The sequence below is a fragment of the Aythya marila genome (genome assembly GCF_965140915.1).
Source record: "Aythya marila genome assembly, chromosome: 20".
Taxonomy (NCBI): domain Eukaryota; kingdom Metazoa; phylum Chordata; class Aves; order Anseriformes; family Anatidae; genus Aythya; species Aythya marila.
In genome coordinates, this window is record NC_139061.1 from 1,574,615 (window position 1) to 1,599,056 (window position 24,442).

General features: G+C 43.2%; 1 protein-coding gene across 1 annotated transcript in view; it reads right to left on the bottom strand.

Moving 5' to 3' along the window:
- GALNT17 (polypeptide N-acetylgalactosaminyltransferase 17) overlaps positions 1–24,442 on the bottom strand; it is a 214,056-nt gene that overhangs the window by 144,152 nt on the left and 45,462 nt on the right. Inside the window, exon 2 of the mRNA XM_082776615.1 lies at positions 11,679–11,862. Coding sequence (XP_082632741.1) covers positions 11,679–11,862 — 184 coding nt within the window. The remainder of the gene's footprint in view (positions 1–11,678; positions 11,863–24,442) is intronic.

The window sequence follows — 24,442 nt, forward strand, 5'->3', positions numbered from 1 at the left end:
TCACAAGATGAAAGGCAGTAATGTAAAACTGTGAATTAACAGTGTATGTTTTGACACCCTCTATTAGAGGTGTCAGCTGCTCATGTAGCCGATCACGCAGACACCACACTGGATATGGCTAATTAAGAGACGTTCAGACTAAGGCAGAAGTCAAAGCTTCCTGATAGGTCAGCACAGAGACACTGGTATTGCCAAAGGACAATTTACTCCACCCTTCTCTCCAAGGTATGTTTATCCTGCTGTCAGGTGTAATTGATGCTGCTACTTTTGGGGTTCACTTGCTGGGAAGTGAATTCTAGCCCTGGCAGCATCTCTCAGGACAGCAACTTTGGGGCAGCAAGCACCCAGCAGCCTTACACAAACAGCTTCACAGCTCTGCTTTGGTACATTGGTATAGAACTGTCACAGCCATAAGCCTTGCCCGCCAAATTTAATATTCAGTCCTTCCTATATGGCCTTACCTTCAGAGCTTCTTACTAGAATAGATCTCATGGAAACTCAAGATTTTGACATCCACTGCATGTACTTAGGGCAGTGAATAAGAAAAGTGGCTAACACTTGTGCTGCCTTGAACACCGGGTGGAACAATGCTACTGCTCTAACAGGTAGTATAAAAGTGATGAATTTAAAAGAAATAGCTGATTTTTAGAGATAACTTTTCTGGGTAATAGCAGTTCCATTCTGCTAACTGGTTTATGAACTGGCAAGATGAAGAGGTTTTAAACCAACCTCTTCCGTTATGTACAGAAATCACCTCCTAAGTTTACATAACCTGTCAAAATTGGACCAGGTCCAGCAAAGGGGTGTTGCTCAGCCCTGCGTGGCAAATTTCTGCATGCTGAAAAATTCAACAGAGGGAGCTCTGCAGCCCCAGCAGGAGCCTGCTGGAGCCAGCACCACCACCTTCCGCACAGCACAGACTGCTCACAGAGGTTACAGTTACCTACCACTGGGTAACAGACACAGGTCACTTGGTCTGGGAAAAAAAGCAAGTCAGAAGCAATACCAAAGAGATGTAAAATAAAGGATTAGGTTGATTTAGGTCTGCATTTCTAGTTGTATTCCATTTTTGGTTACCTGTTAACTGAATTCAACTAACTGGCTAAAAAATATTGCTGTCCCCTGTTAGTGGCAGTGGACATTAAGCACAGAGAGGGCAAGAAGCTTCTTGAAGACTGGAGAGGTGTTTAGGGACAGAGTTCAAAAGCAATGACTGGCCACATTGTCCATAGTCTTGTTTTTCATGAAATAATTGTTTTCTGCTGCAAGAAGCACAAGAGGCCAAGAATACACTCCAACATGCCAGAAGTTTCTCTCTGTTCCACAGATAAAAATACACACCACCACTGCTGTTCTGTGGTTAAATTTCCTCCTGGATGAATTTTATACTCTTACCTGCTGCACTCTCCTCTGGGAGAAAACAAACAAAAAACCAAACAAAGCACACACACACACACAACGAAAACACAGGAGAGACAACACTGGGAGACAAAACTGACAGGCACAGAGACCAAGCATGCAGAAGAGAGGTAATCCAGCTTAGGCGGGCACAAAACACAACGCCATTCGCATACCTACTAGGCAGCTCAGAGAGGAATCCAACCCAACACAGCCAAACACAACCTGAACTGCTACAGGGTTAAGAATCAAAAAACTTGTCTGTAATTTTTAACTATGAGCTGGAGGCGGTATAGTGAGGAATTTCAAGTGTGCCCCATAGTTTAGGTATTAGACCTTTTCTCTTTTTTTGCTAAGCCTATTAAATGCCTGCCTTTATCTACAGACATCCAAATGACAACAGGTTCACAGCTATCTAGCACAGACACTTTGGAAAAGTCTTTTACTATTACTTAAACCCAAACAACATGATTTAAGACTATAGATTTGTTTGCTGCTGCAACTGAAAAACTAACAGGAGTATCTAAAGGCCAACACATTGGAAGTCAGCTCCTTTCTCACCCTGCCACAACCAACAACTCCCAAAGGAGACAGAAGCACAGTGCAACTTCAGGCCATAAATACAGACTAGCTTATTAGGTACATTTTCAGGCAGCAATGGCTATGATATACTTGCTGTGAGCAAACACCAAAAAGGAAGTAAACATGTTTGGAAATACATATAGTGATACATGGTCCACACCTTACCAATACACACTTGTCATTTATTTATATATATTATCAGAGATTTGGGGCCACATCTGATATTTGCTAAAGATGAGCAAACACCCAAAAGCCACAAAACCAGAAGATTCAGGAGTCTTCTTCCCTCTCTCCCTCACCTCATGAATGCTGTCTGACTTTTGTCTTAGGTCTCATGGGGAGCCAATAAAAACCTAACACACAAAATCATATCCCACCTGCACAGCCAAATTCAACAGATTAATTAATATACATCCAAGACTTGACTTCTCTTTTGTCCCTGCAGCCGGCAGATATTCACAGACCCTCTCCCAGCCCAGCACATGCTCTGCCTTGCCACAGAAAACAGCTATGTACTTTGTATCGATGCAGCTGAAAACCTGGGAGGTAAATTCTTATATATCAATGGTGCACTGATTGGATTGAATGATTTACTGAGGATTGGGCTGCAAGGCACCGTGACTAAAACACAATACATTATAAATCATGTTACAATCTTCTGCTGTCTCCGCACACACATTGTGTGCATCCAGGCAGGTTCAAGCATGCTCAAGTTTCCTTAATCCAGCCAAATTTACTGCTTCTCAGCTTTTACTCATATATCCATACCAGGTTCAGTCTTTAAATCTCAGTAGAAAAACAAAGACTTCCATATCCTTCTGAACTGATGACAAATAAGTCCACAAACTAAAGCTATTGACTTCAAACAAGCTTCATTCAAGTTCCGTTCACAAAAATAAAGCTTCACCAGGAAATGAATTGATCTTCATTTGGCTTTTGTAAAGATTATGAACGAGCTTAAAAGAAAGCAAGTGTTCAGACTGCTATTCAAAATGCCACTTCCTAATCACGCTCCATTCATTGATTGCTTATTTTAGGTCCTATTTTGCTGATTCAGTTGCACATGTCTTCTTGCAAAAGAGATTATCAATATTAAATCAATTGTATCTACCCTATGAAGTACATGGAACAGAAAACCATTTTCTATTACCCAAGAATTTTAAAAGACCTAACGCTGTCTGGTACAGTTTTATGCTTATAGATTCAGAACACAGGATTCTCATAAATTGAATTTCTGATCATTAAACCTCTAAAACTCATTGAATTTCTTCATGAAAGGTTTTTTGTTTTTAATTCCTACCTTATTTCCAGTAACTATTTCTCAGAAATGTTGTGCTTTATATTTTTTACAACTGCGGGTATCAAAAATATACATTACAATTTATATATTTAGGTACATACAGACATTTTAAGTGCACATTACTTACTCAGCAAGTTCTAACAAGAAACGATCTCCTAAGTTGGAAAAATAGGATGTGCAGAATAGGATTTATTTTTGTGACAGGCTCTTGCAATAAAGTTATTAGGTTCAGACAGGTCTAAGGGACATAAAAGCCAGAGCCATTATGAGTGTCACATCCACTTACCCGTCTCTCCCCATGCACACAAGCTATTTCACATAAATGAAGAAAAAGAGTCATTGGGAGACCCTCAGTGGAGGATTGATTGAATGGCCCCAACTCAGGGACAGTGAGGAGGAGAAAAAAAATAATGAATTTTTAAATTATTTCAACAGATTCAAGCTTTGTGGTTGACCATCCTCCAAAACATGCCGTCGACTGCAGGACAGACTCACCCAGCTCCCCGTGTCACTCGGCTCTGCCACCCATCCCTGCGCCCTTCCAGCCAGCTGAACACACACTGCGCTGCCTTGGATGCTGGAGAACTAAATAAACGGCTTCAGGACCAATGCTGGCAGACAGCGATGCTTGACTCATTCCTCTGCCTGCCTTGGCTGTGCATATACAACTGATTCAGAAGCTCCTGAGGCAACAGAAAAGCTCTCTGCAAGACAGACAGGTTGGTAGCACAAACACACAAGCTTTGTTTCCTTTGGAAGGCAATTTAGAAGAAGCATATCCAAATCTTAATTTGGTTTACTTATTTCCCTAAGTATGATTTAGTCAGAAGTATTCCTAACGCAGGTATTTTTCAGTGCAGGAGTTCAGAAGAGGGCAAAAGCTGTTTGTTAAACTATACTAATGCTATCCTCCTCCTAAGCATGTGCTTAATACTTATGTTTACACCAGTAAATGTTTTATGGCACACTTCACATACATTAGTCTTCCCTGAAGCATCATGTTCCAAACTCAGAAGAATGGGGAATAATTTTGTAGTCAGGAAGGGAAATATGACAATTAGTGGAATCCATTGCATAAAAAAAATCAGGTACTGTGTATACAAAGCCAGGGTCATGGTGTTTCTAGATTACACAGATGCAGAATAATGATACTAAGAGAATCCCGTAATAGCCACTAAACAACTCCAGAGTTACTTTCCCAGAAGCACTTTCTTACCAATAAAGTTAAAAAAGATGCTTGGGACTTCTAAGCACCAAAGGCTTTTGACACTGACTTCATGCAGAGCACATGTAGCTGTCAGACAAACCCTACTGCAAGAATCTTTACTTCAGAAGAAAAACAAAGTTGTTCTGTGTCTCTATGTACATCCAGAATAAAAGGTAAAAACAAACATTTCAGTAGGAAGTTAAAGTAACCAGCAAACACCAAGCACAGCTAGAAAAGCATGTCTTTAGAGACTTCTCTTGCCCAGTTTTCAAGAAAAAAACACTTTTCTTCTTTCCACTTTGACTTTTGGAAGTCCAGTAGCCAATCCCTGCATACATACGTACCGGGATACCACTAAAGAATAAAGATCAGTATCAGTATGTATTCAACAGTGCAGTGGTTTGCATCAGTGCTGGAAAAGCAACGCAGGGATAAAGCAGGCAGATGTGGGGCTTTTCCCTGGCGCAACCCACCCCAAGGCCCGCAGGAGATGCAGCACAGCCAGGGACAGGTGGTGCCAGGCTGTGTGCAGACTGGGTGCCTGCTCCTCACCTCTCCCGTACCTGATGAAGCAGGGGAAGAAGAGCCACGACCTTTCAGCTCTGAAGCTGGATTTGCTGCATTTGCAGGTATCTTCCTATGCCCGTGAACCTCACATCAGAGAGGGGACAGATCTGGCACAATCTCAAGCATTCCTTTGGAGAGCACAAGGAACACGTGCAGCCTGGCAGGCTAAAGACATGTAAAGCAACACAGAGCCCTAGAAACACACAGAGATGGGACAGACCTGGCAAGACAGTGTGCTTGGGTAGAAAACATCCAGCAAACAGTCTCTGAACAGCAAAGCAGAACCCTGTTATAAGGAATGGTTCCTTTTGGCTAGAGTCTTGACATTGACACTCACTACTTGGTTTCTTTACTTTCTCTCTCAGAAGATGTTCAGGAGGCATCTTTCCAAGCATTGGAATGTGTTACTTTGTCCATGCTGCAGCCACAAAATGCCAAGGGCAAGAGTTTTGCGCACAGTGATGGTTCAGACCACAAGCATCTAGCATCAGAATGGCTCAGGCTGGAAGGGACCTCACAGCTCACCCGGTTCCAACCCCTGCCACAGGCAGGGACACCTCCCACCAGGTGAGGTTGCGCAGGGCCTCACCAACCTGGCCTTGAACACCTCCAGTGATGGGGCATCCACAGCTTCTCTAAGCAGCCCGTGTCAGCGCTGCAAGTAAGAGAGAAGATACACCCCCTTCTTCTGTGTTGTTTTTTTTTTTTATTATTATTATTTATTATTTGTTTGTTTGTTTTTTGTTGTAGTTTGTTTGTTTTTGTTTTGTTTTTGTTTGTTTGATTGTTTTCCCTAGAGATGAAAGTATATTTTAAGACACTCCCATGTACCATTAAAGCAGGACTTCTCATCTGAAACACCATCGTGGCTTTTCTCCTTCTTATATGGCCTTGGTTCCTTGCTAGTTTTTCCTTCACTTACTTGAAGAAGAAAATTAATACATCCTGCCTCTTCCTTGCTATTGTTTGTAGACAGGAACACAAGAAAAGAAAAAGAAAAAAAGAAACCCCTTGCAAAAGCTATGATAATGTATTGTGCACACAAAAGAAAGGGCTCTTTTGATCTCCTTGGTCTGCAATATACAGCAAGGACTGCTATTTCTCAGCAAACATCACCATTGTTAATTCAAACAATTTGTTTTCGTCTTTTAAGCACTGTCCTTCTCCTCAGACTCATTTCATCAAGCCTGGCTAAACACCCTAGGGCTAAGCATGACTAAGCAACTTGCATCATATCACAAATGTGTGACTCCAGAAATGTTTCAGCTACTAAAGAAACTTGAAACCACCAGTGAGGAGCTCTCTCACGTGCTACAATAATATTTGCAGATCTCAGCCACACTTAACAAGAAGAATATGCTCGTTTGGGGGGAGGGAGTGGAGCTGGGGGGGGAAAGAGGCAATAAACACTTGTTTCAAGCAAACCTTGAAGGAGCTCATACGCTTTCCAGTTTGAAAGGAAATGAAATGCTAAGACACACGATGCCAGATGCATGAAGCACAGGGCAGTCTCCTGCCCAAATCATGAGAAATCCTGAGTAAGTATCACATTCCAGTATCTTGGTACAAAGAGAAAACCGAGATCAAGGCACCTGCAAAACCTGGTCATTTCAGTTATTCCCACAGTGGCAGAGACCTACTTTTATTCACAAGAAAATAAATAAATACTGTAGGACACGAAACCTCCAGACCTTCCTGGCCCTGGCTGAGCCTTGTGGCACAAACCACTGCTGACCTCAGCATCTTTGTGGGAGGCAGAGACAGCCAGCATCCAGACCAGGATCAGAGCATCTCGGGTCCAGCATAAGAGAGACACAAATGCAGATCTCACAGGCAAGGGACTGAATTGCTGATCTCTAAGGCCCATGCTCCTGGACAGTCCTGATGTAACCAAGTCATATCCACATTCACTACTTTCCAAAAGTTGTATGCAATTTTGAGTATTAAAAAAAAAGTCTGGTTTCTCAACACCTCTGTAACTTAAGTGGAGGCTGAGACCCAAGGAACCCCCACGGCAGAGGCCAAGGGGCTCTCCGTAGGTGCAAAGACTTCAAAGTCTGCAATGCCTCCTGCTACAGCAGTTTCTCCACCCCAGAATCTGTTCAATCGCTAAATAAAAATAAAGTCAAGAATGGGCTTAGTTCCTTTAAGTTGTGAGAGAACAGCCCAAAGTCTCCTTTATAACTCTGTCTTTCCCACTGTGCCCCACTCAAAGAAAGAGCCTCAACCAGGAGCTACACAGAAGTCTCTGGCAATAAAACCAGTTGAAGCCAGATGGTGCTAAAAAGCCCAATTGCTCCCAGGCTCCCAAGGAAGGCAGCTACGAAAATAAAAGGGTGATTCAGCCACTTGAGACACTTGAGCGTAATGGCTCTGACTCAACCCCCAGACACGCCACTGGGAAAAATTAAAATCAAGTCAGCAATATGTAACTGTTTAATCTTCAGGAACTGCCTCGGTGATGGTTGAGCTCTGCCCAGGACACTTCCCTAAGGCCACGTGGACCAGCTAATAAACACAAACCTTTTACCAGTTGCATGCTGTGAAGAAAACAAAAGCAGATCATGCTCCCTATGTACCACCATCCCCTAACCTCCCAATGTTTTCCCATGCTCTGCCTGAGCCACATACAGGAACTAAAGGCAGGCAGTGGGAAGGGGTAGGGGCTCCCAGCTAGGAAGCCCTCAAAACTGCTGAACACTAAACTTGAAGAAATTACCCATCACTTGCACTGTTTTTCTTCCTTACTTTAATATCTTGTGTTGACTTGAAGCTTGCTTGCATTAGAACAGCTGCTCAGAGATTGGCAGCAGCAGGAATATATCATCTTCACCCAATGATTCAATAGTCCTCACAATTGTGGGTATTATTTTTCTTAAATCTACTCCTTAATCCCATAATGCCATAAAACACCACTGAATCAGAGCTTAGCAGGATTCCAGACAGGAGCAGACTTTTAAAGCGATAATGAGAACTTCACATTTATTTTAGATAGGATAGAGAAGAGAGAAGAACGCACCAGATGGGCAGATTATTTCATAGTTCTCCTTAATATGATTTCTTCAACCTGAAGCATCTGGTAATTCCACTATCAGAGATTAGATACTAGTTAAGATGGACTGCCAGGCTGATCTAACGCAGCAATTTTTTGTTCTCTTGCTACATGTAAGAGGGGCTCCCATTAAATCATATAACACAGAATAAAAATAGAGGTGCGTAAAATCTGGTATCAAAGTGGGGAACATTAGCAGCCCGTAGGATCCCATGTAAATATGCCTCACATCCAATAAAGAACATAACACATCTTAACATACACACACACCAAAACCTTCACAGGCAGGCAGAAAACGCTGTGAATTGATCAACCAGAAATCTCACAGACCAGCCCCATTCTCACCAGTTTTTGCAGGAAAACACGGACAGACAAAATATCTCCAGCTCATTTTTGGAAGATGTGTGTAGAAGCTCTGTAGTCCACCAGCAGCACCTTAGGTACTTTTGGAACACGCGTAAGTCTCATCTTAAAGTCCAAAAATACAACCAAGATAGCTAGAAACACATTGCTTATGCCCATCTTGTACCCCCACTGACTCAAACTTAGGGCCCCTTGCCCCAAAATACGAGTCCTGATTTCCTTTAGCCAAAGAAGCAGCTTTGAGGGGGGAAAGCAGAATACTTCCCTGACTCACTCCAAAAGCACATTGCATTGCACACCCAACACAACCCTTCCTAGTCAGGAGAAGGCCAGGATCACCAACATCAACCAGCTCAAGGTCTTACAGGCACAACTGCCTCGTGGTATTAGCACTGCGCATACTTTTCATATATCCATGTAATCAGCAACACCTTTTCAGGAAGCCTTCCAAGGTAAAGCCCAATACTGCTCAAGGGGGGAAGAGCAGAGGAGATTTCTTACCTTCCAGCCCAGATGAGCAGCCTCAGCTTTTAAGTAAAAGAAACTATCTAAAATAAACTGCGTTTTACAGCCACAATTTGCTGATCAACTAAAATGAGACATCACAAAGGGAAGAAGGGAAGAACCCTACCTTCTCCAAAGCTTCTCTGGAAGCACCCTCCCGAACCCAGCAATCCTGGAGGATGTCCTCCAGGGCCAGTGGCCTCTGTCCTTTCCACTGCTTCTGGGAGGGACTCGAAAGGCCCTTTGCTGAGACTCGTGATACCTTTTCATTGCCAATGTCTGCTTGCTGATCACCCTGAGCAGGGACACATGTGTCTCTGACCCCCCCTTAGCCATGTTGACCACAAGGTGCAGAGTATTTAAATGCAGTGCAATTATAAAACGTGTCACATTTCCCCCTAAAGCTCGCTTCACTTTAGCCACAGTCACAAACAGGAGGCAGGAAAAAGAACCACGAGGTCTGACCCAGCACAGCTCAGCACTCAGGAGAGCACCACTCGATCTCATTCATCTTTTTGTTTTAAAAAAGAGAAAATTAAAAGGACAGAATCACAAGAGTGACAGCCACTGCTAGGAGCAGCCTGCGACCATCGGCATTCCAGACATCAAACAGCCTTTAGTGGAACCAAACAAGCCTCACTATTATATTTAAAACTAATACATGCTTTGTAATGCTTATCAGCTGGAGGGTTTTCAACAGTTTTTCCCACTAATGCTGCAATTTCAAAACCATTTAGGCTAATTTCCTTTGACTTGAATCTATTTTAATCAGAGACCAGGATACTTGACTTAAATGGTTTGCATTAAACCCTTCATAAAATCAGCCATAAAATTGCATGCACAAAATAGCGAATGGATCTTGAAGTCAGAAGCAGAAAAAGCTGAAACTTTTCAAATCTTCCAGCAAAATTAAAACCTATTTCACAACCAGACCAACTGCTCTCTTACAACACCAAGACAACTGAACTCTTAAAATAAAAAAGCAGTAATAACCAAAACACCATCCTGAAGATCTTGCATAGATAAAATACACTAAGTTATGCAACTGCAGTACCCACAAATTCTCTCCTCCGAAATATTAGTCTAGCTCGAAAACGATGCATATTTAATAAATTGCTGTGTCTGCTCTGTCCTCTCCACCACCCTCCTATGAAATGACTGATAGTGGTACTGAGGAAAATACAATGCAAACCTAAAAATGTCAGAATTAATCCTTTTCTTCCCTGGAAGATCTGAAAAAACATTAATGCTCAAATTAATTCTCACAAAGTAATGCTGGCTCTGCTAGAAGTCAGAGTTCTGGATGAGAAATGAAAATAAGAAGCTCAGACTCAGGTAACTGCTAGAGAAGGTCTCACTTCAAGGATTTGTCATTGTACTGGGATTTGCATATCATACAGCCAAAGGTGCAATTTCTACCTGCAATTCATTTTGTCCAGACAAACCATACCAGCAGAATTGGAGGCTGGGCCTCCACTCCTTTGAAAACTCATCCAAATATTTCTGTTGTCAGTGGCTGACAGCCTTGGAAACTATGAGTGGCTGCTTGAAATTCATGCAGCATGCAGAGAAGTGACGGAACAAAAGCTCTCCATGCTCTCACATCGTTAACAATTTGCCAGGATGCTGGAGACATGTAGCTGCATCCCCTTGCCGCATGATTTTCAGTGGTTTGCAGATGCCAAGCAATAGCTTTGTCACCACCCTAATGACACAGGTATTTTTCAGAATCTAAATCTCTCTCAGTCGTGTTATTTTTATTTATTTTTTTAATCAGAGCTATCACTCCAGCCTTAACAAATTGACACTTTCCTATTTTGAGGAGCACTTTACTAGCCATATCTAAAATTAACTTTCATGAAGATAAACTTACAGTATGTCTTCTCTCACACTCTTAACAATGATTTGGCATCTCATTTAAAGTGAGTTGGTGCTTAGTAGGTAATCATCATCATCATCACCACCTTAAAAGTTCATTCTGGTGAAATAGCATAGAGAGCATATTGCCACTGAATCCACTGGGATCCCTTCACAGGCATCTGCGCAGCGGTGTCACTGCCAGGAGATATCTGTTACTCTTTCTGCTCAGTATTTTAAGCCTTTTCCCATGCCATCCTCCTGCCACAGCAGTTCAAGAGGGTTACAGTGCTCCAGCCCCATGCCTCGTAGCATCCCTTTGGGGACAACTGAAGCCCAACAGGAGATCCCCAGGCAGCATCACAGGAGGACTGCGCTTGGAGGAGCGCAGAGGCAGCCGGAGAGCCCCAGAGGTGTTGCAGGGACATGAAGGAGCTGACAGGGGAGGAGGGAGGGTGAGTCCTGGCACGCTTTTACAGCGTAATAAACACCACAGGCCAATAGCTCAGTGAACAGCTCTTTGCTGACGAGAGCAGATGTGAGCTTCTGACCACATTACTACCACCCAAAATAATATATTGCTTCAGGGAAATAGGGAGAGAGAGAGAGAGAGAGAGAGAGAGAGAGAGAAAGAAAAGTGGGAAGAAACCAGCCTTTTCTTTTTTTTTTCCCTGATAAATTGTCTTTATGAACAATCCTGATTTCAGTCAAACTGTGTTGGCTGCTCATTATTGAGCATTGCCCAGCAAACAGCAAGCAGGGAAGAGCAGTCTTGCCCAGGAACATGAAGGTAACCACCACTCCTAGCTCTTGAGCAACACCTCCTTCATGAACCAACTGGTACTTACTTGGTTGGACGATAATCTGGTATGGAACGATCCAGTGAAATTTTCTCACTGAGGTAGGAGTTGTAGCCGTATTTCTCATGGGGTCCCTTAGCTTTCTCCTCCTCCTCAGGGGACAGGGTGGCTGGAAGCCCACCTTTGCCACGTCCACCATAGCCTTCAATGAGACCAAGTGACTTGGACAGACCTCGAGAGAAAGAAAGCCACCATCACTGTTAAATTCATCACTGTTACTTCCAAGCCAACGAAGAAACAAAAAATCTGAAAAGCCAGAGTTTTTTATTTTGGTTTTCTGAAAATATTTCTAATTCTAGATTTTTGGTCCAATGTAGGAAGGAAAATGACTCAAATTTTGAAATTCTTCACAGCTCAGGCCTACTGTTACCAATGCTCTACCACCTGCATCCAACCGATAACCTGTCCTAGGGATCTGTGCATTTATTTAGTTGTTCAGAAGGTTATTTAGACCTCCTTCCCACTCTACGAGATGTAATTACATATAAGGTTAGATGTCCCCAGGAGAAGGATAGGTTGAACACAGAATAAGAATAAAATTGGGTTGGTTAACTGCCAGCTGAATGAATTTTTGCTCGGTATGAACAGTGAACAGCATACAAATGCTATGGATTTAAAAACAATTTCCCCTCAAAGCTTTCTTATCTTTTAAAGTATAGCATTCCCAGACCTTTATCAAGTGGAATTATTTATTTATATCTGCATAGCTCAAGGAAATAGGTAAAGTTCAAAATGAGCTGCACAAAAAGAAGCTATATTGATGATTTGGTGCTGATTGTGGCAAGCCAAGTTCATGCTCATGTTATTATTTATTACACAGGACACCTGGAATTTGAATATTTTTCATTAGCAGAGACTCACACTTTTCTTTGTCAAAAAAAAAAAATGTGATGGATTTTTTTTTTTTTTTTAATTAAGACACCAGAATATATTTCTTTTTGTTTTAATAGCAGAGTCCTGATTCTGAGAGCAGAACAGACTGTCCTCACCACTGGTATTTATGAAAAGACAGCAACATTCAGGTTGTTCCCTGGGCACAGCTGTCCAAGCGTGTGGCCCAGCTCCCAAACCTGCTGTGGATTTCTGTTGCCCCAGACCAAATGCTGCCTGACCATTTACACAATACAGATTTTAACACTATTTTCCTTAAAAAGCAGTATTGCGAGGCAGTAAGAAAATCACCTATGAATATAAATCACAGTTTGAAACACTTGAATGGAAATTATTATTATTCCTTCTGACAAGGTACCTCTAAACAGCCCTCCCTGCTAGAGAGCTTCTGAGAGTTGATGGAGTCTCTCTGACCGCACGGGGCTTGATTAGATTTTATCCGAGGACAGTACTAACAAATCAACTGCGAGGAGAAGCTGACTGTGACATGGGGATGGATTAGATACCCAAGCTGCCTTTTTCCATCTGTAAGCTCAGCAACAGCCAGAGGAGTGCACCAAGAAAGCCAGTTAAGGGGAAGCCTTTGGGCCTGCAAAAGGCCAACAGACCGCTCTGCAAACCTAACCCCAAGCCGCGGGAAAGAGAAGGATCAGCTCACTTCCAAACAGACAAGGCACCAGTTTCCTTTTGTGGCAGTGTCCAGGGTTTCAGACAAGGACTCCAAAAGAACAAAACCAATATTTTTAAAAAATATTTTCAGAAAAAGGCAATTTTTCTGAAACGTCTATTACTTTTATCAAAAACACCTTTTCTACTCAGGAACAGAGTACCTGCCGATGCACAAATTCCCGCAGAGTACCCCAGATCATGTCCTGCTTCTTGTTACTCTAAGAAGACAAAACATCTTCCTTAGTTGCTCAGCCGAGGGTTTTATCACTAACAGATACATTACAATGGAATTCAGCTCATAAATTTAATTCCTCCTCCTTCATCTTCCCCATGAAATGTTTCTACCAAAACCTATCTGTAAGAAATCATCTCACTGCCTGGCAATTATATTTCTTGGCCAGAAAGACTGTAACACAGAGCTATAAAATCCTTTCAAAGCCTGCCCTTACTGCCACTATAGGTATCTTCAAAATCTACCAGCCGGCTTTAAAAGCTTAATGTTGCTTTTCTTCATTTGTTTCACCAGATTTCTCACTTCCTGGTGCTTTTGCTACTGGTGCTTTGGAACTGCACAGCGGCCAGAAGGGCTGAGCAGAAGAGGGGACTTTCAGGGCTGGGTGAGGGCTGGCAGAGGGTCCGTGGACACAGGGCCTGGGCACGAGGCTGCAGTCCCTGGGGTTCCCACCCTGTGGGCTGTCAGAGCTGCCAACATCACAGCACCACGCTCTGTTTGAGGCAGGTTTAACCCAGCTCAGCACCACACAGCCCTTTGCTCACCTTCCCTACCTACCCTCAGCAGGATGGGGGAGAGAACTGGAGGGAAAAAAAAAAAAAGAAAGCTTGTGGGTTGAGTTTATTAGGACAGAAAAGAAAGGCAAATAATAATGCTAATAGTGCTACTACTGATAAAGTGTACAAAGCAAGTGATGCACACTGCAATTGTTCACCACCCACTGAGCAATGCCCAGCCTAGCCCCAAGCAGCCGCTCCCCCAGCCACCCCATACTAATTGTTCAGCATGACATCCTGTGGCGTGGGACATCCCTTTGGCCAGTTTGGGTCGGCTGTCCTGGGTCTGTCCCCTCCCAGCTCCTGCTGCACCCCCAGCCTGCCCACTGGCAGGGCAGAGCGAGAAGCTGAGAAGTCCTTGGCTTGGTGTAAGCACTGCTCTGCAACAACTGAAACATCAGCGTGGTATCATTATTCTCATCCTAAATCCCAAACACAGCACCATACCAGCTACTAGGAGGAAAATTAACTCCATCCTAGCCAAAACCAGGTTATTATCAACTGTTTGTATTTTTTTAAACGCAGAGTAAGGTAGCAGCCCTCGCAGAGGTCCCTAATCAAAGTCAGCAGGGAAAGACTATCCCTCCAAGGCTAATGTATCCACCACCAGACCTGAGCCAGTCTCCAGAGGTGCTCGTCTGTGTCTTGACTGAGGTAACTGGGCTCCCAGCTACCTTAGTACAATACCTGAAATGAGATGGGAAGAATCTGGCTCTCAGCATTCAAAACACCAACAACCACAGGAGCAAGTTATACCAGCTCGTCCTGCATTGCCCAGCCTGGTCGACCTGAGCTGGGATTAGCAGCAGCAGCAGGAGATGCCTGGAGCAAGGACATTTTGCCAAGGAATCAGGCTGGCTGCACTGAAATTTGCAGGCTGCAAGAACTTGGCACACTCCAGCAAAACCTTCCATCCTCACCCACCAGCATGGTATACCATGGAGGACAGGGTGGGAACTGCTGGGGAGCACAAGGATGTCATCCTTCCCTTCCCCTCTGTAGCCTTATTCCAGAAGAAAGATATAAAAGGGGACGTGTGTGTTTCACCTCTCCCAAAATGCAGTCAGGGTGCAGGCAGAGCAAAGCAGACCCAGCTGCACCCCCTGTCCCCAGCTGTCCCGAGGTAGCAGGCTCTGCCGGGACTTCCAGGTCCTGGCAAAATGAAGCACCTGTTATTGCAGAGGAAGGCCAAGACATGACTTAATATTCAGCAGCTTTGACTGACAAGCTTATAATGCCATTAACTGCTTTCTCCCAAGATTGTGGTCGAGACAAGCAGACGCATAAACACACCAACATACCAGCACACATTTATCTCTACTCACTCAGTACATTCCCTGAAGCTTATTTCTGCGTATAACTTCTCCGTGTTACATTTCCTTGCTTTAGCCCTTCTACTACTATGAACCCTGTCTCGGTAAGCAGAGGTAAACCCGGGTCCTTTAACCAAAGGCATCAATGAAGGCAATCGATCCGTATGCACTGGGGACAGCAACGCCACGAGGCCACCTCTCTTCCAATGCCACTCCCTACCCAAAACAGCAAAAAGATCCACAGGGACAGTCACAACTCCCCAGTGCAATGCAAGGGGGAGGATCTACATGTATGTGTGTGTGCTGGTTAGCATGTCACCCTCCAGCTGAGGCTGTCAGAAGGGTTCAGCCGTGCAGCTGGAGTACCACTTTGGTTTATGACACTGAGATGCAAGATTCAAGTAATGTCTGGCAAGAAAGATAATTCACATCCAAACAGAGGAGGAAGAAGTTTGCTTCCAATGGGCTGAAAAGGTGCCTCAGAAGAGGCAGGACTGAAAACAAACTGTTAGAGCAACCCTCATCCCATCAATCCATTCATTTGCTTGTACTCATTCAGTTTTAGGGCTGCACAAAGGACACAATCCCACAGTCCTTACGCATCTTTGACAAAATTTCAGAAATCAGCCTCAGCCCACAGAAAGCTGCTTCTCAGCACAGAGCATCCTGGGATTTGCATTAACCCACAGCCAGGTGCACAGAAACACCCCTGTGTTTCCCAGGAGCAAACCTTTCAGATAGGGTTCCTGTGTGCAACCGTGTCCCTTCCTCTCCTTGCTCTCCTTCACAGAATCACAGAATGTTAAGGATTGGAAGGGACCTTGAAAGATCATCTAGTCCAGTCCCCCAAATCTTCCTCCTCCCTGTCTCCCCTGCTGCTCTCTGAATTGCTTTTCCAGTCCCTGCTTGCACGGACAACAGCCTGGTCTAAATCCTGGTCACGACGTGCAGGGTCAGCAGATTCAGGCTCTCCCAAGGCAGAGAGGCTGCAAACACCCCAAATCCTCCCTGCGGTGCCTAGTCACTGTGCTCCCAAGTCACCACAGCCAGCACAGCCCAGGACACCCCTCCGATTCCCAGCCAGCAGAACCAAGCAAACTGCTCAGGAGCTTAGAGCTACACGTGCAGGTTCCTGGCGGTGGCACATGCATCTTCTTTCGTTTTCTGTCTGCCCTTCACAGCCTGCATGGAAACACCATTTGGTTCTCGAAGGACCAGCAATCTCTTGTACCATGTTCAAATGGCGTAACGCTGCAAATGAACGATTAAGCACCTCTGGTGATGCAGAAACAGAGGCGAAATCGCCTCTGAAGCCGGTCGCTCCCAACACACAACTGTCCAGAGCTGGTTTTCAGCACAGCCTTTTGCTGTGGCTTCTTACTAGCAATGTGCTTGCAGCATCTTTGCGCTTTTAAAACTTCCAGCTCTCTGCCAAACCTGCTTGAAATGGGCCCACAGTGCCAGAAATTACACACAGAGCAAGAAAGAGCAAGAGCGTGATCGCGTCAGCTTATTTCCTTGAAGAATTGGGCTAAAAAGTAAAAACAGTCAGAACCCTTTCCAAGTCACAGACCAAATCTTTTATCATTCTGGGCAGGCACCAAAGCAGAAGTGCTGAATTGCTGCCAAAACATCTTTCCTGATGCCTGCTCCAGCCTATCTATAGCGATAAACAGCATTAAGCCCCCACAAAAAGCCTGATCTTTGGAGACTCCCTAGTGAATTTTGCAAGCTCATAAGATGGTAATGGGCTGCATCTAGATTAGATGCCTGGTATGGATCAGAGCTCTGAACACTTTTGAGCTTCAGTCATCCTTAAGCCACATTCACCCAACAAGTAGTTTAGAAATGAAAAGACGATTTTTCTCAAAATCTCCTAAAACATCTGAACTTTGAAACAATAGGAGTGCATTGCTCATGTTGCAGGAATAGAAGTTATAAGTGGTGTCTTTTTTTTTTTTTTTTATCTGCTAATATTTGAGTCCCTCCTGCTGAAAAGGCCAGACACTGGATTCCCTGAGGGCTGACAAAGAGTTGGTTTTCTTCAAGATGATATAAAAATTTAATCTCCGAAGCCAAATTATTCCTAGACTGAGTACAGCTACAGTAAATATATTATTCCCTTCTTAAACTGGCAGCATGTTTCATAAGGAGACAGGAGCTTTCAGGGATAGAGAAAACCTTTGGTAAAATACAATATAATGTGATACACAGCCTTCATTTATAAAGCGCCCAGCCAAACAGGCTCCCCAGGCAGCAGGCTTGTTGGAAAAGCATTTTGCTACATGTCAGCCTAGATGAAAGAAAATGTTAACCCTACCTATACAAACTTAAGCCAAGGAAATTTCTTTCATTAAGAAGGCTAGGGAATAGAGAAAAGCATCTGAAATTGAACGTCTCTTCAGAAAAACAGGGGTCCTGAGCCTGAACACTGGAGGTGGAGAAGGGAAAGGATGGGAGGAAATCACATAGGAAAGATTTTTGAAAAGGCAAATAAAAGGCAAGAACTGTAAGTTGCATCCTTCATCATTTGTTTATGCCATCCCACTACATGAGACAGTACATGCAGTATGGATTTAAAGGCACGTGCTATACCTTCACCAAGAAAGGACACAAAGTCACCCCTTCTCAAGAAGAAATAAATACAAAAAAACAACCCTCTGAAACTGAAAATAAGGGAAGCCTAAAGAGAAAATTAAAGGAAACGGCTTTGAAAAGTACAGCTCTTCCTAAACTAAGCTCCACAGACCATCCAGCCTAAATGGCTCTCACGGGGACATGCACTTCTGGCCTCACTTCAGCCAGAGATTTGAAGCCTAAAAAGAAATTTCTGATTCAGGAAAATAATAAATAAAAAATAGGTAAATGGCCTAGTATGTGCTGTGTCACACTGCTGATACGGCTCTTCTGTGTGACCTCTTGGTGAAGAGGGAAAGAAAGGATACAACAAATAGGCTTTTAGGGGTATTTTACGAGAAACCAGAATAGACACCAAAGGGCAAATGTCATAGGTAATGCTAGAAATTATGGAAAACCGCTTAAGTTTTTAGTGTTGACTTGCTGAATGCTGCAAATACAGCCTATTAAAAGGAGGACTCATTAAAGATAAGGCTAATTGGCAGACTAACAGGCACCAATTTTCCTTTTCAGCTTTGGTGGAGGCTGAGACCTGGCAATACATTTTCTTCTTTCTCCCTGCAGCAGCTTTTACACAATTTTTACTCAGTCTTCGCTCACACTTGCTGTTTATTACACTAAATATTGCCCACTCGTCTGACTGCAGGTCGCACCTACACAGCACACAACTCTGTGCGGTACGGGGGCAGCAGAAGGTGTCCAGGTAGCACAAAACACAACTGGCTCTATCACCGTCTCTCTGCTCTCACTGCTTTCCCAAAGCATCCCTAAACTCTTGCAAAGGAAACCAAATGTGCTAGTAAAGCTATTAGAAGACAGAAGATAACTTTATTGGAAAAAAAAATAACAACACAAATTTTAAAAATTAACTTAAAATGGTATTTAGTAGAGTCCAGTGGAAAAAAAAAATAAATCAGTATTCACCTGAACACTCCACGATTTTATTCAGTGTACGTGTTGGGTATGTTTTTCCCAGGGCTGACCACTCATCAAAAGCCAGTATATCCTCAACATCAAATGCTGCAGCAGGCTTCTGACAAATCCCCCTTGCTAAAGGATCAATGCTATCAACTTCCATTTGGACAGTACTTTTCCAGTGAGATGTATTTTAGCACATCTGAACATTTCCTTCAGAGCAGCTGCAATGATCCGACAGAGCTGTCTGGCGTCCTTTGCCATGCAAATGATTTGTTGGTATACTGCAGAGATAAACACAAAAATGATGACTGGCAAAAGGTGGCTTCAAGAAAATTTCAAACCTCTGGCTTCACACTGAATGACAAATGTGAACTCAAAAAAGCAGCAGATGAATTCTGTTGGGCCCACGCTTGGCAAACAGGGATTTTAGCCAGGCACAGACAAACTGAAAACACAGCATATTTTACCTGTAATCCAATATATTTAATCTATAAGAAAGCTCCTGTGTAGATAAAATTGAATAATTCTTACTAAAACAAGCTTGTCCAATAGACCATTAAGAGCTCACTTAAGTAACCGTGACAGCTGGATGGGTGAGAATTGTATGCATTTCCCAGCAGCCCAGCTACGCGAGCACCAAAACTGGCTTTCCAGGACAGGCACAGCTCCTTATTATTAAATGTAGTAATGACAGGTTGGATCGACATCTATGATTTAAGCACAGCTGAGATTACATCATGAAAGAAGCAGTAAGGCAATGTCCAAGGTTTCCTCCCACCTTGTACTCAATAGAAAGGATAGGAGAAGAGATCACATTCAGACTGCACAGAGTTTTGATTCTGGTTAGAAATGTTTTAATATAAATATATATTTATACACGTGTATATATATACATATATATATACACACACATAAACATACAGGTAATTGAAGTTTCCTTATCTATATGGAAATGGAAACACACGAAATTACCTTCAGAGCCAGAGGGAGGACTGGCATCTGCTGCAAGGAGAATACAGTTATCAGGAGAATTTCAAAGCCAGTCTTGCCCTGTTTAGGCCATTACACTACAAAGTTCTGGCTGCAAAAGAATTTCCTGATCAAGATTCACCTCAGGCACAAAATGACAGAAATCCTTCAGCTGGCTGAGGCCATTCAGTTCAAAGGAATTATATAGTTGATTCTAAAACCTGGGACTAGTAGAAGAGCTTGGACATAGATCTATGCTCCCTGAAAGTCCAAAGATATTAGCGCCTATGATTCTGCTGCACATTTTTAAGTTACTTGTTGAGAGGAGAAAAAAAAAAAAGAAAAAAAAAGGCAGGATTTAGCAACATAGCTGGATTAGAATCAGAAGACCAAGGAGACCCAGCTAAGTAAAGCTTTCTGCATCTCAGCAGGGAGAACAAACAGTAGACTTACGCATAAATATCTTATTCAGATACAAAAGACAAGACTGGAGGTGATTTATATCCTAAGGAAAAACCAGGACGTGTATGAAGCACTCCTAGCAACTTAATTAGAGCAATGCTCTTCCCATGCCTGTACTAACACAACCACCACAGGAGCTGCCGTGCTGCTGGGAGCCCCCCCTTTCAAACGAAAGGCTCAAACCAAGATGCCAATCACTCGCGGTTATTAAAGGTTTGTCTCAAACTGACCAGTTATGCTCTGCTGCTCTGAACGTGGGGATTTCTGATGGCTCTGACTTTCCTGTGCTCTTCCCACCTTCACTATGTGCCCCACTGCACATGGTGTTCAGCAGCTGTGGTTGTACCCAAAGCATCCTGAATCAGCTGGAGGAAGAGGGATTCCTGTAACAGGCAGTTCAAAATGCTCTTTGGAATTAAATATGCTGTAATAAGCTGCATCATTATATCAGTGAGTGCAAGATGTGTTGTAAGAAGGAATGTACATTTTGCAGGCAAGGTATCGATATCTTTGAGGCAGTTGCCAAGTAGTAAAGTGACATATGCAGCACCAGCAGCTGACTCTCATTTCTAGATAACACACATGGATCTGCAAAGGAGGATGGATGAAGTGCATTTGCACTAAAGCACAGAAAAGAATGTGCTGTAGAGATCTCACTTGCACATTATGACACGAACACAAATTTATATCTCTGACTAGCACATGGGACCATCACATTCTGGAAATACATGCAGTTTACTTGAGAGAGGAAAAAACAACACAAGTAGTAGTAGATCACAATGTATAACAAAAAGAAAAATCAGGGTCAAAACCATCACTAAGATCATTTAGAGAGACTGCTGACTCCAGACACACTGCATCCATGTTCAAGAGCTTCAGAGAGCTCACTTTATTAAGCCCTGCCTAAGGCCTGCTTTCAAGGATTCGATCTTATTGGGATGCAGGCACAACCATTTCCCCACCAACACACAGGGATGGATTTCCATCAGGTGCTTAAAATGATCTAAAGAAATCTCCTTGCTGTTATTTTAAGTTGTCTTTAGACATCACAAAATACCATCATGCTCAGGTTGCAATTAGAAAGCAAGTAACACTTGTATATTTTTCCCCCATTAAGGCCAAGTGAGCAACATGTGAGCAGGCCTGGCTGCTCCACTGCAAACCACCTGTGTGGGAATTACCTGCTGAGGTTCCAGGACAAGGAACTCGAGGCACACAAATACTATTACAGATGCTCTGCAAGAAGTCAATGTTCTGTCCAGGAACATGGTGTCATGGCTTCTCTCCATAGATGGCAGCAGCGAGGTTAAAGAGCAACACTAGAAGTTTTGTCCAGCAATACTTCCGCAATGAGTTAACATACAACTATCTGAAGCCTGATGAAATATCATAAGAGGAGTCTATGTATGTAGCTTACCAACGTAATACAACACAAACCATGGCAGGACCTCACATGAAAAGCCTGATACCATTCCAGTAACTTCAAAGATCAATTTAGGGTACATCACCATTCAAAAGAAATACAAGGCCCCTGGTCCTTGCACCTAATGGGGTATTGATTCAGCAAACACCTAAGTACAATTCTGCGCTTGATGGACTTTGCTGAAGCACCCAAGCTATTCTCATACATGCCGGCTGACTCGGTGCATATCAGACAGCTGGGGACACAGAAGCTTGAATGAGAAAGATCAAGGGTAAAAGCAACCTAGCATATTTATACTGATCAGCCAAGATCCCATTTGAGTGAAGAATTAAGCAATTATCTGTAACTATATTCTTTCTAGCTAGATTGCAATACAAGCCAGCACAAATGATCTTGCTTTCCCATTCGAGCAGTGCAGAAATCAGCCTGGCAGTAGGCAGGGCTACATGCAAGACCTGCTCAGGAAAGATGGCAGGAGCAGTACGTTGGGATCTTCTCATTTATTTTGAGACCCAATCCAAGCATCAGAAAGCACAAAGGAAAATTAGGATATACTGCTCGTTATACCATCTCTCTTAGTAAAGACAGCTTAAGAAGTTACCAAACTCTTCTGCCCTCAGCAGCAAATCATCACCTCTCTCATTTGTGTTGTTGCAGAGGTTTGTGGGGCCGTTCTGCAAACTATTCTCCCTCGGCAGTCACTCCTACCAGCCACTGCCAGAAACCCAGGGTCAGGTGAGCCTTTTGTTTGGCTCAGCGTAGCTACTTTTATGCTTCAGTGTAAAATTCAATTTCTCTGGGCAATGCAGTCCATTCTCACGCCATCACAATCCTCTCGCATCCAGGCAGAGCTGCTTCTTGCACGTCCCAGAAGTGCCAAGCTGCAGTCCCAGGACAGGACCATGCAGCCAAGAACAAAGAACCAAGAATTTCTTAAATCCACCTTGCCCCCACAGAAACCATGACCAGAGTCACACTCGCAGCAGGGTACCCCCAGGAACCGGAGGAAAAACTATGGAAGTGCAAAGAGAACAAAGCCCACAGAAGCACAAGCCAACATTCTTTAAGTCCCGTTCAAAGCTTAAGAATCATATTCTGCACTCTCATTGCCACAAGGAATCTGTTATTTCTAAATCATGTTTCCATAACTTGCTGTTGGTGTTTGTGGTTTCCTTTAATGCATGCTCATGTTCTCCTTTTTGTAAAACATTTCCTTCTTCTACAGATAGGTCTGTTGATAAAGAGAACAAAGGATGCCACTTAGTAAGGAATGAAATGAGGAAATAACACACTTTAGTATAGCCATCATAAGCACAAAGGTGGATACTCCATTTCGGTTATTGTCACTATGCGATAGGTTACACACTCAGCACACAAACTGTGTCAGCCCCACGCACAAGGCAACGCCTCTGCAGAGCCTCTGGGAGCCAAAAAAGGGAAAGGGCAGAAAACTGGAGTCAGTAACTGAACTGCTCTAGTGCATTAGGCTATAAAATCTCCACAGTTGATGAGGTCAACCAAGAGCCTTCCTCCTCTGTCCCTAATTCTCTCTTAGGAAGGGCAGGGAGTGCTGGGGTTATTTTTAACCCATGAGCACTTATGTCACTGAGATGACAAACCACAAAGCTGGGAAACGGCGACAAAAAGGTATGAGGGACTGTACCACTTTTCAGACAGGTCCTCAGCATGTTTCCAAGTTTCTCTACAGGGGCCCTCTACTCAGTATCATCCCTCCCTGGGCTACCCATAAACCTGCTCATTAAATTAGCAAAGACTGAGGTATTAGAGATGACATTGCCCACAGAGGGCTTTCCCCGAAACAGAAAGAACACAGTGAAGCCAACATGTAATTATTATGTTAGCATATCTGTAAAAGGAGAAACTCAGGGTTAATACATGCATCTTCAAGTGTGTACGTGCTTCTTTGCACTAATTGCCTTTTACTGAGCTATAAACTTGCTACTTACTTTTTAAGGTCAGGAAAGTCTATTTTACAGGGTTTTGCTTAGTGCATTTAATTTCTTTTATAATACTTGCTCTGGCTGTGCTCAGATGCTGTTCTCACTCAGCAACCGAAACAATTTATTGTTGGTTTACTGGTGTGCATTCAGTGCTCTCAGACACACAGGACACCCCAGAGAGTGCTTTTGCTTTTCAAATTTCTTCCCATCTGTTTGTGCTTTGCAAATAGGTCAGAGGGGTGACACACTATGACTTGCAACATCTAAGAACAGAAATAAAGGCGTTAATTTGATCATCAGAGAGAAATATTCTCCACTGTGATGCCTCTGCTCTTGTACACATCTGCATTCTCTGTAATACTGCTGTTAGTAAGTCCAAGGTATTTTAAGTAATGTGTTATTGTAATGAACATATGAGCATCACCTCTTAGATACAAAGCTAGAACTGCTCTATCATGACTTAGTCTCAGTATTGCTAAAGGTGAAGGTGAAGGCATAGACTTAATTAGTTTCCTATCAAACACAAGTTAGCAAACTTGGGGAAACTATTCAAGTGTTTAAGTAAAGCATAAGCTTAAATGTGTTGCCTGACAGGAGTCTCAAAGAAGGAGAACCGGAGCTTGCTCTCTGCTGTTAATGTGAATTTATGAATGGTTATGCCGTGCAACATCGGGAACAATTCCTAAGAGGTCACCGATATGTGACTGTTTAACTTTGTGT